This window comes from Triplophysa rosa, linkage group LG6 (assembly GCF_024868665.1).
Source record: "Triplophysa rosa linkage group LG6, Trosa_1v2, whole genome shotgun sequence".
Lineage (NCBI taxonomy): Eukaryota > Metazoa > Chordata > Actinopteri > Cypriniformes > Nemacheilidae > Triplophysa > Triplophysa rosa.
This window is the reverse complement of record NC_079895.1, coordinates 23535090-23551227: the sequence shown is the minus strand read 5'-3', so window position 1 is coordinate 23551227 and position 16138 is coordinate 23535090. Positions and strand designations below refer to the sequence as shown.

General features: G+C 37.7%; 2 protein-coding genes across 3 annotated transcripts; both read right to left on the bottom strand.

The window, feature by feature from the left end:
• Positions 1-2461: 2461 nt before the first annotated feature.
• Positions 2462-7403, bottom strand: tnfsf13b (TNF superfamily member 13b). Of its 2 annotated transcripts, none has more exons than XM_057336017.1 (7): positions 7127-7403; positions 6766-7050; positions 5754-5844; positions 5301-5357; positions 4906-5030; positions 4642-4807; positions 2462-4323 (listed from the first exon to the last, which is right to left on the bottom strand). In XM_057336017.1, the coding sequence occupies exons 2-7, from the start codon at positions 7033-7035 to the stop codon at positions 4211-4213; spliced, it is 822 nt and encodes a 273-aa protein (XP_057192000.1). In that variant the 5' UTR covers positions 7036-7050; positions 7127-7403; the 3' UTR covers positions 2462-4210. The 2 variants fall into 2 exon arrangements, with proteins under 2 accessions (XP_057192000.1, XP_057192001.1); XM_057336018.1 differs by having other exon boundaries at positions 4642-4792.
• A 236-nt stretch (positions 7404-7639) lies between these two features.
• Positions 7640-15836, bottom strand: abhd13 (abhydrolase domain containing 13). The gene is made up of 2 exons (XM_057336016.1): positions 15657-15836; positions 7640-13606 (listed from the first exon to the last, which is right to left on the bottom strand). The coding sequence occupies exon 2, from the start codon at positions 13557-13559 to the stop codon at positions 12546-12548; it is 1014 nt and encodes a 337-aa protein (XP_057191999.1). The 5' UTR covers positions 13560-13606; positions 15657-15836; the 3' UTR covers positions 7640-12545.
• Positions 15837-16138: the final 302 nt, after the last annotated feature.

Genomic DNA, 16138 nt, shown 5'->3' with positions numbered 1-16138 from the left:
TGAATGCCAACACCTTCAGTATCTCATAAGACTCTTAATTAAAGTACTCTCATGTTTTAAATATGTCAAGTTTAGAGGGGGTAGCCTCTGTTATTTAACCTGTTTTATTGCCATTGATTTTATTTGTAAGTTTCAATTATTTGTTTTGCTTGCCATTGTTTTTATTTGTTAAGTTTCAATTGTTTGTTTTGCTAGTGAAAAACTTGACTTGGTTGCTTGGTACTTGAGTCATCCTTTTTTTGTGAGCTGCTCTTAAAAAAAGTTGTTTATGTCCTTTCTAAAACATTTGCTTATTTAATAATTTTATTCATATTTTTTTATCTATTATGGTTTATTTTAAGCAGACATGTGTAGCCCAAAGGACAATATTGTGCAATAAAGATTAAGTTAAAAAACAGCTATTTGCGGTCTTTAATTCTTACAACAATATACCGTAAAATAATTTCACAGCATGAATAATCTAAAATTACAGTAAATAACTGGCGTCTCTGCTGCCAGTATTTAACTGTTAGATATGGGAAAACAGCAATGCACTGTATTTCGTTTTTACAGCAATATACCGTAAAATAATCACAGCATGAATAACGTAAAATTACAGTAAATTACTGGCGTCTCTGCTGCCAGTATTTTACCGTTATTTTACAGAACAATTTTTTACAGATGTGATGTCAAAATCGAAAAATAGTAATAGTAATAGCAATTACAGTTTTTCTCGATTGCTAACACACAATTCACAAAACAATTCATGAAACAATTCATCATTTTCTGACAACCATAAACACATTCTCAGAACAATACACCAACTTGTACAAACCCCACACAAAAACAGTCTCAATTTGTATAGGTTTAACCATGTTCTCATTCAGAAAACACAAACACACAATATAATGAACTGAAGTGTCAAGATGTAACTCAAATAGCACACATTTATCCATCAGTAAACATTCAGTGGCAAAACTGATGACACACCAATCAGATCTCAGGATAATATCAATAGGAGCTCATCCTAGAATCATCTACTGGGCTTTATACTACTTACTGTAAACATACAGTATAATTACACTACACACTTTATATGAGAGAAATGTCACTATTCTGTATCCAGAACTGTAAAACTGTAAACTGTAGCACGTGTACACCCTCAAATTTGTGCTTGTCAAGTTTACAAATGTGCATTTGTAGCTTTTTTTACCTATTCCGTATTTTTGCTGAAAATAAGGAATACTTTTACGAAATTGGGCCAAAGGTGCAGAGGATGCCATATTTTTTTTGCATTGCCTCCTATTGACAAATCGCTTCACTGTTTTGTTTCTTTTATCTTCTCTGTCAGTCGCTTTGGATAAAAGCATCTGCTAAATGCCTGAATGTAAATGTTATTTGTGCAGTTGTATACTGTATTGTGTTGCATGACCAGTTCATATTGTTCTTTGGTTTTTGAACTTTTCTTGTCTTGTAAGATCATCTTCATACTTGACAGTAGTGTAATGTTTTATTTTTTCCTAAAGCTCATTTTTGCATTTTGCTCTATCTGCACTCTTTTATGTTGTATATTCTAATAAACACTAAGCTGTCAAATTATTCTTGAATCACAATAAGAGGTTTTAGTAACAGTGTTTTGAATTGATCTCACCAGTGTTTAAGACTATGTTGCAGTGTGGGTGTTTTTGAGGGCTTGTGTGTCATATCGGGGGGGACAGTTTGGTTTTTCAGCAAGTGTGAATGGTTTTGAGAAGAGAGCTTCATTTTGACCTGAAAATAGGATGTTTGGGGAATTGGGTGAGATGTTATGGATTTGTGCTTACTGTTTTGAGAATACGAGGCATAATTTCAAGAAATGTGTTTAAGCAATCGAGAAAAACTGTAAAACGGTTACTATATGCTCCTCCTTTAACATTTTCAAGTAAATAAATACCATAAAGTCCACTTTTAATAAGTACGTTTTGTGCATTTAAATATCCTATGAAAATGTAAAGTATGTGTAGTATACATTTGTTTTTCTGATGTTTATGTACCCTCTTTTCTTTCTTATTTGTACTTTTTATTATTATTTTTGTTTTGTTTTGTTCTTTTTTTTGTCTTTTCTTGTTGATGCATGTTGATGCGAGTAGTGTTATACAATGGAATGTGGCATTGTACATGCAGTTTTCTGACAATAAACATAAAAAAAAATGGAGGCTGGAAAAAAGTCTGCTGCTTCCATCAAAACAGCCTGATGAATCTGTATCATTTTACATTGTCATCCTTCCAGTCTTCATGTGAACATAAGAGAGAACATAAAAGACCTCAGGTTTGGAGCCTTGCCATGCAAAGAGATCAACTTAATAGCATGAGCGCACTAAAGCGACCAGCATGGCAGCCTGTGAGTTACCACAATCACACACTTTTTAAAGTCAAAATTTTGAAAGCAAAATCAATATGGGTGCGTTTTTTAAAAGTGAGGCTCAAGCGAGTGATCTTTTTTTGAAAAATAATCCAAAGAACTGGAGCTTTGCCGAACAACGTTCATCGATCTTCATTGAGCTTCTCGGATAGAGTTCAAGTGTGTTTGACTGATCTGATCTCTGAAATGAGCGGTTCCCTCCCTGCTGTGGAGTCAATACCTCAGCATGAGAGACGATTTAAAAGAAGCCATCACTTCCTCAGGATCCCTAAGCGACAGCTCTGGAGGTAGTCTCTCACTGGGTGAGCTATACAAGGATTCGGTCAATTTTTTAGACTTTGGCAGGCCCGATGTTCCTTTTTCAGTGGACAATCTTTGATTTGAACGTTGCTGAATGATCTGAATCAATCAAATGTTTCTGCCCTGGAAACTGCAAAGCAAGCACAAGTACAGTGTGAAAGAAAAGTCTTTGAGAGATTCAAGCGTTTCCGCATTTATTTGTCCTTTTTTGGAAAACACAAAGGAATTGTTTGGAAGAATTTTTTCAAAGGCAGTTATGATTTCTGTTCAAAATTATACATTTTGAAGAATTTAGTAAAGCAAACAGTTCTGGGGCACCTTTGACTACCATTTTAATTTTCCTACTATGGTTGTCAATGATGCTAACATTCATCCAAATATCTTCCTTTGTGTTCAAAACAAAGTATTTTATACAGATTTGTAACAACTTGAGGGTGAGTAAATGATGACAGAATTTTCATCTCTTGAAGATCTTAAAAAAACATGCAAACATCAGCAAAATGTTTAAATTGACAGTGTTTAAAGTATCTGTTTATAATAAAAATGTGTGGTCCTTGCCTGTGTAAAGCAGTAAATGATTTGAAAGAAAAATGCACTGACTCTGTTGTTAAATATGGTATATAATAAAGTTCGCCAAAATAAATGTAATGGTATTGCCAAAAAGGTGACCAAAACCAAGACATGCACGGGGTCTAAACAGACAGACAGATTGGTAGCTGACTTTGAAATGCGAACGCAATGGGGTCCACAGTTCTACAACGTGATATTGTCGCCATCTGCTGGTCGAAACATGGCAGCACCATTTTTAATTGAAATTGCAAACGTGCAGTCAACTTTTGTGTTGTAATTTTTATTGCTTTGTTAGCAAGCAAGCCAATACGAGAGTTGTTCCTTGACATATCGTTCGAAAAATACAATATGTTTTATTTTGTGCAAGAAATGAAAAACATGTTTTTCTGTCAATACCGAAGACGAGTAAATGAAGAGTTTATTTGCAAAAACAGATAACTCTATTTAAAAAATCCAAATGCATGTTTTTTAATATGTTTTCATGAACTATTGTGTTAGTCAGCTGTATTTCTAGTTATTATTACTTAATCAAAACAACCCAACTGCAGTTTGCTTGATAATACTTGGAATACACATTAAAAAAAACATGATTTTTGAAAATGCTTAAAAATGGAATTATCTGTTTTTGCGAATAAGCTCTTCAAATATAAGTCAATGTGAAATGTCACTCACAAGTCACAGTATATATATATATATATATATATATGTCTGAGTCATGAATCATGTGACGAAAACTGCACAAGCATAACAAGAAAACAAAACAGAATGTGTTAATGTCACACATCCGTTCATGTCATTATCACGTCTACTCAAAGTGGCCCTGGGGTGTGAACCAAAGCGCATGTAATGAATACATATTCCATCACTATTCATAACATACAGTAAAGTCAATGTCCAATGCCCTGCAGTACAGAGCACATCCAGAATCGCTGAGCATCTGTTGTAAAGTTCAGCCCTGTATCAGGCAAGTTTGATCGCTCCAAAGAAGGTGGAATCCCCATCCAGAGAAATATTTGCTTGGGTACGAGGTATAAGAAGCTCCAGTTTGTCCCCAGAGTCCAGCTTCACTACACCTGCACATCACACGCTCAGTTAAATTGACTTGTCTTTCTAGATGCATGTATCCTTTATACAAGTTTATATAAAAGTATACTGTATACGACGTGCATGTGTAGGTTAATTCTAACCTCTTTGTTATAAAGAACAAAGAAAATATTATGCTTAAGGAAATGGATTACCCAATATGTTATTTTATCAAGATGGTATTTAAAATATTTTGCAAACAATAAGGCACACCCCATCAAATTTCCATTATAATGCACAGAATCTTGTTCTCTGTACTATAATGGAAATGTAATAACACTGTAAATGAAAACCGGAATTTGTCATACCTGCAGTGTAGCAGGTGTTGAAGTGATTGACCGGATTCATGCTCTGAATACAACGAAACAGGACCACTTGCTGACTCTCATCACCAACAACATTCTTCTTTATACGAATCACAATGTGGCCCATGGCGAACGTTGAGTCTATGTAGTACACCTGGGAGAAGGAGAGCTTCAAGTATTGAGGAAAAAAACACAGCACTCTGTTGGGATGTCGCAAAGTTCAGCTACAAGGTCAAGAAGCCTTAAGTATGTGGGATATTGATGTACCTGACTATAGACGAAGAAGAATCCTTCCGCTTTGACTAAAATGGTGCCTCGTTCTTCCTCCAGAGCAGAGCCTCGCTTTAGGCCCGTCTGCCACGGAACCGCTGTGCATATTTCTAATGCAAACTCTGACACAAAAACACACACAAACACATCATCTTCAAGAAATGAGGACTCTTCTGACATATTCAATGTCGTTTTTCACTTTTGCATTCATTGTGAAAGACTGCACAAAACATTATATTATATAATGCATATATACTGTATATTATATTATATTATATTAATCATATCATTTTAACACTTAACCTTACGAGGCACATAAATGCATGTTCTTTTTAAAAAGATTCCTACGGATATAAACCTTTAAAACTGAAATGCTTATGTAAGTCCTTTACCCTTTTGGAAGGTTTTCCTCCTGTTGTCTGCCATCATCTGTAAGCAGGGCTGAAAGGCTGTGCAAAGACAGAAAAGTTGATTTTTTAATTGAAAAAAATAAGATAAACTGTTTTTTGGAAGCATCGTTTTGCCAACTTTAACAACTAAATTATAAGGGTTTTGCATGCAGTGACTCATAAAGGAACAGGATACGTATTTGTGAACCTTTGCACAATGTGCATGTTTTATATTAAGTGGTTTTAATCTTGCACCATCTGTCAGAGTTTGCGCTCGAACGTTGTTTCTTTAACAGTAAACAGTAAAAACAACCCACAACTCTTCTCAGTATAAACTTTTTAGATGTGGGAGAAAGGAGGCATCGATAAAGTGTATCTGCATGAAACGGATAAGAAATGTCATGACCTTTTGTTTTAATAATGCAGCAATGATAATAGACATAAGTGTTGGCTTGCCTGTTTTGTCCGAGACTTGACCACGACTTCTTTTCGCCATGCCGTTGTGGTCTTCGGGTCCGGTCTCCTCCATCTCGGTTTGCTGCAGACACTTTAACAAACACACGAAATGTGACGGGTCTCAAACACATAACCGAGAACTATCCTAGCTTTACAAATCATTTTAACATCCACTATATTTTTCATTTTTAAATGTTTTGACTCATCAAAATAAGTTTCAACTTCAATAAACAAAGTTGAAATGTCTTGTAAAGCCAATTTGATTGTACTAAAAATTTAAGGCAGCAATGAGTTACACACCAGTCAAAAGTTTAGGATCATGCACTGACATTTTTTCATTATAGTTTATTTCGCCCCATGCTTTAATTGATAAAAGGATCACTTTTGAATATAATGTTAAATGTAAATATTATAATTATAAATATTTCCATGGTAGGCAAAAATATACCAAGAAATATGACTCATTTATTTCACTCACGACATAAAAGAGTTGAAATGGACCACATAGACCAAACCAAATAATGAAGGAAAAGCACCCAAATGAGAGCTCAGCGTAGACGGGAACACTTTCAATACTGTTTAAAATGCCAAGATTACACATTCTAGGCAAAGGGTCGACTACATTGAAGATACCTAAACATAAATTATAAACGTTTGACCAATAGTGTAGACATATGGGACAATAAACAAACCTTTACTTTGTAACTAACAACATAATATATTGAGCGGAGGCTAATTGTTACACTTTTTAATGCATTGAATATTTCCCAGTTAGGTTTTTTTCCAGATATGGTCAATTCTGATGTACTGTAGGCACATACATATATATAAGCATACAGTTTTGGCTACAAAAAGATATTTGTAATGACCCCGATACTGTAACTTCCCTGTGACAATTCTTTCAAATAACATTTACAGACACTTTTTTGAAAGGACTACTCTCAGAACATAAGTATGTCAAATATACCAACAAGAACTTGATACTACACATTCCAGGTATTGTTATCCTAACCTCAATTTTGTCTTTATTCTCCTCTTGTTTCTGCTGCTGGGCTTGTTTCTCTGCCTCCTCCACAGGATCTTCTAGTTTCCCGCTTTGTTCCTCTCTCTTGCGGACCACCTCGGCCCTCAGACCCTCCACCTCGGCCTGCAGGGCAAGAACATGATACAGGGAAAGAACAGAGAGCGAAGAAGAGGTGACGACAGCAAGAATCAGGACCACAAACACCCAGGGCAACCTTCCGCCATTGCCCCGGCCTGGTCCGGCATCTCCAACAGGCATGATGGAAACAAACGTCTAGGAAAGATTTTTAAATGAGTGGATTTTACCGAAAGCTTAAAAGATATTTTGTAAAAGCCGTATTTTAACCCACCTCAAAACATGACTTTAATCATTTGGGATCCACACAGCAAACATATCTGTCAGAACAATGAGATAATCTAACAAACAAAGCTCTTCTGCATGACCTCGCTCGCTCTTCAAAATGACTCTGTGGTATCTGGTACCCCAGCAACAGCTCTAACAATCAAGCAGTACAAGTCTTGTCTTCTGGTTTTCGCCTCGGCAATAACGGTCTCCTTTCCTGCCAAGCCTTCCACGCCTACCATACTGCACCGCAACCGAAAGTTGCTTCGTCACCACTCAAGCGCGGCCGTTCCAGGAAAATGTGCTAAGAGTGTCAAAGTAAATGGTGAATTAATGGTCCGTCGTACATTTCTCTTCATAAGCAAGCGTATAAATTACTATGGATTGTAATATTAGATGCAAAAAGAAAGGTGCAAACTCTTGATAAGAAAAAAATTCACTTCAACTCTTTTTCTAAAGCATCGTCTCCATGAAGAAAGAGGAAGCGGACACATGAACATCACACGCCATTGCTGCCAAGTTATCAGAAGGGTTTGATTTCTTTATTGCATTTCACCACACAGAAAATACAAAGTGTGATTCAATTGTATTTACATGAACAAACGATTTGACTAGAAAATCCATGGCTCAAAACACACATGAATGTATTGAAAAAAGAACAGCCTCCTCGCACACTCAATATTTCTGATTTACAATTCACCGTAAAAAGCAAATATAAAACATGAGCAGTGCTTTATATGATTTCATATATTCAATTTATGAAGGAGATGAAATTCGATTTGTAAATAATCCACAGCTAGCCGTGCGTTAAAGTGAAAGTGAGTGAAAGTGTGAAGTGAAAGTGACCTATTAGTCAGATATGGTGACCCATACCCGAAATGTGACCTCTACATTTAACCCATCCAGAGAGTAGTGAACAGACGCACAGCAAGTGGTGAACACACATACCCCCGGAGCAGTGGGCAGCTATCACTGCAGCGCCCGGGGAGCAAGTAGGGGTAAGGTGCTCAAGGGCACATCAGTCGTTACCCTGGGAATCAAACTGGCAACCTTCTGGTCACGAGTCCGACTCGCTAACCATTACGCCACGACTGCCCCTAAAGGGTTTTAATGCACGATGTGGAGGCTAAGAACCAAATCCTTTAACACATGGCTAGCTGTGGATTATCCCGCTTATACCATGGTCATTTGCCAAGTTAAATCTTTTATTGAGGTTTAGAGTGGAATTTTAGATCAAACACGTGAAAATGACAGCGAATTTGTCAGTTAAATTTCAAATGTAATCAAACTTACTGGAGCTACCTGTGCGTGAAAGGGTTTTAATGCACACCTTCCAGCCAATCAGAATCGAGTATTCAAAAAGACCATGGTATAATTAACATATAAACTAGCCCCGGAAATGGCCAGAACATGCCAATGTTTCTTAGTCAAATCTAGTAAACTCTAAAGTAGTAGATTTGTTCATTTATTGTGACGTTTACACTCAACCACACAGACATTCAAAAGAGTTTAATGGCACATCACTGTGAGTTGAACAAAATGCTTAGCAACAACGTGAAAACTGAAGAATTACCCAGAATGAATGCATTGGGACATTAATAATGACCACTTCAATGGTCAAATTCAAAAGTCAGAAACACAAAATCAAAAACAAAACAATGTTATTCACCTAAAACCACCTGAACGCCTGCATTTTGGGAACGTTCCCCTGCATCGCCTGGTTCCGCCCGTCCCACTGCTGTTACAACCGTCCTGTTTATAATAAGTAACACTGGACACAACTGAATACATCTAAAGCTCAATTGCTTCTATACAAACAACCCCTCAAACACCACTGAGAACCACAAAAGAACCCATTAAATCTTGAAAGGTGGTCTTTGGAAGCCTGACGTAACCTCTGGTTCATCGTTATCAAAATTTGCATGCAAACTGGCATAGAAATATTCTGCCTTGAAACCAGTCGTCACAGTACGATAAACACGAGTGTAAAAGTGCACCAGAGTTGATGAACATGTGCTGAGCATCTTAAGCATGCATTAGTTACAGACTTGGATGTGCATTGATCCAACACTATGCAAGATGGATCAGGGTCGCAAAGTCCACATTTCAGGATCATTTATACCGGGTCCCAGACGGTCAACCACTACACTGTGACTATAGTAAGAACAAACTATCACTGGTCTGAACCTCCTTGTGTGTTTACTACTGATAAAAACATACAGTATCGGTTGAGAATGTCATTGCTTTCTCATTGGTGAATTTACCCAAAAATAAACTTTCTGTTCTTTGTTCACCATCATGTAATTCTAAACCTATATATGACCAGGAAATGTTTTCTTTTCACACGTGATGAAAGTGAATATGGACTAAGGCGTCTATCGCAAAGCTTCCATCAAAGTATTTTATACGATATACAGCTACGGAAAAAATTAAGAGAACATTTTGAAATGATCGTTTTTGTTTCGTTCTGTGAACTACTAACAATATTTCTCCCAAATTTCAAATAAAAATATTGTTTCTATTTGCAGTTATTTGCAGAAAATGAAAACTGAAGAAACGGGTCAAAATAACATAAAATATGCTCTGTATATTATTTCAGACCTCCAATACCGCAAAGAAAACAAGTTAATATTCACAAGCAAAACGGTAATTTTTGTGTTTAGGAAAAGTAAAAAAATATTTTTTTGTGTGATAACCTAAATTTTGATCACAGTTTCATATGTCTTGTCATGCTGTCAGTCCTTCACATTGCAGTTGGATGACTTTATGTCACTCCTGACGTTTGATTTCGTTTGAAATTCAACAGACATTGGACTGGAATGCCCACAGTACTTCTAGAAATCCTGCTTAAATGAACATTTGGAATGCTCTCTTGTTTTTTTCCGCAGCTGTACATATGGAGCCAGATAATATTTTTGTATGAACAACATAACTCAAGTAGTTCAAATCTTTTCCTTCGCCAATATTCTTCTAAAGCTGCAATCCGTATTTTTTTGGTTAAAAATAAATGTTCAAAACTCCCTCTTTATCGTATCCTAATTTGCTTATAATAACGACTTATAAGTTGAGCGGTCAGGTACCATTTTACAGGAAATGTAAGTTTGATGTCATTTGACTTCAGCTGTCCTTAAAGAGTACATAACATGAGATCATGTACATAACATTTCATGCAGTGTGTAATGTTGCCGTGTTTGAATGTAAGCAGTCTGCCAAGTTGTAAATCCGAAGGTGAATGAATAACAAATTAGCTTGGAAAAAAGGGCGTCGACTCTGAATCATGCAAACGAGTCGTCCCTAGTCCGATTCGCGAACCGCCGCAGATTTACGTCACTACATATAGTCCCCGCCAACGTTTTACTAGGACTGCCCGCGAAAACTTCACTCTTCTCCCCCAAACACTGTAGCTCGTGAGCCTCATTCGCGGTAGACCAATCACAGCCGACTAGACCATCTGACCAATCACATCAGACCAGGCTAGTGTAAAGAAGGGGATTAGACAGATAGATCGCGGAACGAATCACTTGAGAGTCAGTCAAGAAGTAAGGTAAGAATAACTGCCTATTATTACAAAATAACAGTGTTTTTACACCTTCTATGTACGTAAACTTGTTGTTGGACACTCCATAAACCAAAGTAGGACCTTAAAAATCCCTAGTTATGTACTCTTTAAGATAAATACGTAAAGTGACCTGCAATTTTATTTTTAACAGAGATGGCGATAGAGAGTCAAAAGTTACGGAGTGCAGCTTTAAGCTCACGTGTATTCAAATATGAGGTCAAGACATGTCATGCTCGATATGACATCAGTGATGAGGAATGCCAATGGCCCTCGCATGCCTTGTGATCAATCGTGACATTGAAATTAGGAGAGAAAGATTTTAGGTAATAATTATTTACTTTCATCATTGAGAAAGATATCAACATTCTTCAAAATTTCTCACGTGATGATTGTAGATAAAAAAATATTTGTATGGAACTGAAAACAGTGACAAAATTTGTGAATACATCGCAACAGTCAGAAATATTAAGCTAGCTTTTCAAACATGATCCAAATGAAAACAGGTCATCGGCAGAGATTTGATGATAAGCACTTGCCCTGATTAAAAAAGGGGAAACGTTATATTTACAACTTGTGCAAATGGACTGTGCTTGGAACACTGTCAAGCAGCTGTTGTGTACGATTTCACTCTTCTTTTTAAAAGATCTCCAAGCCTGAGAGATAGAGACAAAAGATACTTCAGGCTTTTTGTGATGGCATTTTTGTTCAGCGCTCACAGTGTACTGCAGCCCACATCTGCACTTCTCACACACAGCTCCACATGCAAATCCAAAACATGAGATTGAACCACAATGAGCCGATTTCCTGAGTGGATTTTAAACCTTCAGTGAAAAAAGAAGGCAGTGAGATAAATAAAGCTCTGACGTTACAAGCGAGTACAGTAAACTTGAATGCATGAAATGCTGTAGACAAAGATGAAATGGGATCAGTTGCCCCGATCCTAACTAAATCATTACTTTTTAAAGGCAAAAACGATTCTAAATATATCTGAGCACTCTGTTCTGTAACAAAAACACAAATACAAAAAGGGGAAATTATAACACTTTACAGTAAGGCCATGTTTTAATGAACAATGCTTTTACAGCATTTCTTAAAGGCGGGGTAACCGATTTCCGAATTACGCTTTAGACAACCGAGTCGGGCCGAGTACCAAAACAACCTTGTAGCCAATCAGCAGCAAGGTGCACAGTACGGACATTAGCCGAGCGCTGACGAAAGCGAAAGATGGGGGTGTGTTTGTTTTGGTGATTTGAACATCAACAACGGCTAAGAGAAATCGGACACCCCGCCTTTAAGCTTGGTTAAATGAGTTGTCAACCCAAATATGAATTTTTAGTTTCATCCAAAAAGATTTGTTTGTGTTCAACTGAGGAAGGGGAGTCATGAGTCAATTTCATATCTAAATAAATGAACTATTCCTTTAATGTTTTTTCCTACATATACAGTTAAAAAAAAATTTTTTTTAAGCATTGAAAACTGACATTAACAAAAAACAATAGTATATTTATGAATATACTAGATGAACCAGGATTGATAAATGCTGTTGCATAGAACCTTATTGTAAAGTGTTAAATATACAGTGTTTTTATATAGCCGCAATGAATCCAATCCAACTTTCTTTTCCAGTATTTATACTTGCAAGTGGTGGGGCATTTAATATACGTTAAGGTGTCTTTATATGTAAATTACAAAGGACTAAGAAATCATCAAAACTCCTGAAGATGTTCAGTAGTCTTCATCACTACATAAATGAAATGCTAACAAATAAATTCTTGGTGCATCAATGAAAAGAGCAGAAGAGAAATAAAACAAAAGGATAAGTTGTACATTCGATCCGAGAGGGTTCAGATTCAAAGCAGTTCTTGTTTTAGATTATAGTGACGTTAGTCGAGCTCTGGGCCGTCTCCTCTCTGGCATGGCTTTTGAGCAGTTCCTTCATAAACTGCTCCAGAGCGGTGAAATAACCCTGGCACTGCCAGGTGTCATTATGCGTACCCTCCGGAAAGATGGCAAGGCGTTTAGTCCGAGACGGAGACAATTCGTACAGCTGTTTCATCATTACCGGCGGGATGAGTTGGTCTGATAAGCCGGAGATGAAGAGAGACGGCATTCGGGACAGCGTCACATGTCTATGGGACAGGAACTTGTTCTTGTAGCACCAGAGGGGCAGGTAACGCATGGGAAAGAACGAGAACAGTGTGGCCGCCATGTGCGGGATGCTCAGGAAAGTGTTCTCCACCATGATGGCGGCCACTCGATGCGGGTTGCCCGAAGCCAGACGTATGGCAACCGCGCCCCCCAGCGACCGACCGAACAACACCACTTTCGTCTTGTCGATGTCCGGCCGGGTCATGATGTAATCCAAAGTGGCCTCGGCATCCTGGTAAAGTCCCTCCTCGCTAGGTTCTCCATCGCTCTTTCCGTAGCCTCTGTAGTCCACCAGCACCACGTTGGCCTTCAGATTGACCAGCATGAGCAGCGCGTTAGGCACGCGGTGGCCTATGTTCCCTGCATTGCCATGGAAATACAAAATGGTGGGTGCGGAGGCGGGGTTTTCACCAGTGTAACGGAGCAGGATGAGGTTGAGCCGCACGCCGTCTTTGGTGCGGATGTAGACATTCTCATGCGGGATTCCCGTCGGCATGGGAACGTAAAGGCGCGAAGACGAGGGCTGATCAGGAAAGTAGAGCAGCACGTCCTGGAACTTGTATAAGATTCCAGCCACAGATGCTAAAATGAGTCCCAGCAGTATGAAGCCTCCGTACAGGTGGAAGGTCAGAATGAGGGCCAGCAGGGAAACGCGGCATGCTCCCCACGACCACGCGCACACGGTCAGCAAACATGCCTCCAGTACGCCCCATAACCTCCACGGCTTCTCCATGACAACTGGGATGACGAGAGCGTCTCCAAACTCACTATAGGTGCAATCTGGGGAAAAACAAGGAAGAGATTTTTGCTATAGCGTTCAAGCATCAGCATTTCTATCATCAAGACTTTTTTATAGTCATATTACTACTTATTTTTCAATTTTCACTATATTAAGGTATGTATTAACCAACATTAAATATGTGTTCCGAGTGTGTCAAAACATAAAAATGTGTTATTAACCAAATCAACTAAAACTGAATGATAAAAAACCTGCCAAGTAAATAAAATAAGTTATGAAAATCTTGAAAAAATTTGCAGTACACTCTGCTCTCAAACCTGGGGGCGTGTCCGCTGTTGGCACTGAGTCCCCAGTATATGTGAAGAGCTTTACGGCAGGATTTGAATTCAAACACGCACGATATTCATCAATAGAGAATCACTCAAGCACGTCGCGATCACGCGTTCCCTCCTTCCGTTCACTGTTTGCGTTATTCCCCTCCATCAATTTGCGTCTGCGTTACCCTTCGTTTGTTATTTGGCCTGAGATTTGTTTAGTTGGGCAGAGTGTGAGAGAGCCTGAAAGCGTGTGCGTGAGAGTTGGCAACCCTGAGCTCGTGATTGAGCAGACTACTCATGCTAAGGCACGCTAGTGTTAGGGGAGGGGCCATGCATGCTCGGACGCTCCATTGCATCATCGAGCCACCATTTTAGCCCCACCCAGAAAATCCTAAACACAGAATTGGTGAAAAACTGTTTAACGGTTCAACTCCACAATTCAGAAATATATACTTCAGAGTCTTTGTAATGCGTTTCAGCAATACATTTCTAACATTTCTAATGCGTTTAGAAACAAATCTTAGAATTCTCTCTACATGGACTTTAAAGGTGCTGTTTGTAATTTTTTTGCGGCATGTAGCAGTGAGGTTGCAAATTATTTTTCGTGTTCTTTTTTTGTGTTTAACAGAACAGAAAAACAAGTTTTGTTTTTTATATAAGGGTGAATAAATTTCGAGAGAATTATCATTTTGGGGTAAAATATAATTTAGGCCAAAGCTGTGATTCGTAACTTTTTTTTTACATCATTAGACCCACGTAAAAGATAAGTAAAGTAAGCTTCAATTTTAGGTTTCAAAATGAAAGGATGATAAATTGGCAAAAGTTGCTTTATTGATGTATTTATTTATTTTTTAAAGTTGCCTTTAGGCAATAAAGTATACCGTTGCCGTCAAAAAAACTCCATATTTCAAGATTTTTTGCCATAAATCATTATTATTAGTCACCTTTTATATTCGTCGCAGTTTTTTGCAAATATCTAACCAATAAAAAGTAGTAAAAAGTGTTTGTCAACTTTGACAAAACAGATAATCATTTAAAAAGTAGTTTTTTTCTATTTTGGATATACAAGGTTTCAGAAGGACAGCGACAACACTCTAGTCTTGCATACAATTTCTTATGTCCACCCTGTCATTACATACAAGTACCAGAGTATGACCATCTGATACCCACACTGTACTATATAGTACTGCCACTGTACTCTTCAAAGGGCATATTACCTAAATATATACATTTTAATAAACATCGTTTTAATCCTTTCAGGCAGTTTCTGTGATGACAGAAAGTACTGCTTTGGCCTCCTGCTTTGGGGTATTTATGTACCAAGTCTTGACCATTCATTCTACAATTACACTGGAATGCAGGTTAAGATCAATTTACACTCATCTGTGAAAACATCTTCAGGAGTTCAGAATAAAATAGTTGTCTTTCCTAAGCAACATAATTGGTTAAAAAATGCAGTATATCATGTACATCACAAGCTGCGCCCAAAACAACATCACATAATAAAACCATCACACAGACCCAACTTAGCATATCCGCATTACAGCCCTCGCATTCAGATTCAAACGTGGGACGGAACTCAAGTAAATAAAAAACATAAATGAGTAACAGCTTGAAGTCCTAACACAACTGACACGTATCATAAACACACTGACGACAGACTGATTTTGACAGTTTGTGACAGCAGCTTTTCCCTCTGGACTTCATGTTCTGCTAATCATCCTGCTAGCAGCTCAACACACGTATGCTAGCAATCTTATAAAAAACTACTTACATTTATCGCATTTTTAGCGGCACATCTTCGGAGAGGGGAGGTTACAAGCAGGTGAAACGGTCATCTATATCCACATCCCGTCAAAAGCAGCAGATCCACTGTGGCTAGCAGCAAATCTAGCCGGAATGCTGCTGTACTGTACTCCGGTGTCGCTTCTAGGAAGTTCCGGGTGGAAACAGCGGAACCAATCTGCTGACGCTTAAGGTAATACTGGGGTTCAAAGTTCAAACAGCAGTATATTATACTGTATTGCTATATTAAATATATCCCTTATAAATACTTACCATCGTTTTTTTATAAAGCTAATAGATATAGTTTTAGCTATATTTCAATGTCGATATTAATGTAAAGCTGTAACAACGCATATTAATATTATGTAGCAATTATTTTGGCTGATTTGTAAAGTATTAAATAACAGAGTAAAATAAACTGTATGCTAATAATAACATTATAAATCATTCGTCAACTTATGAAACGTATGA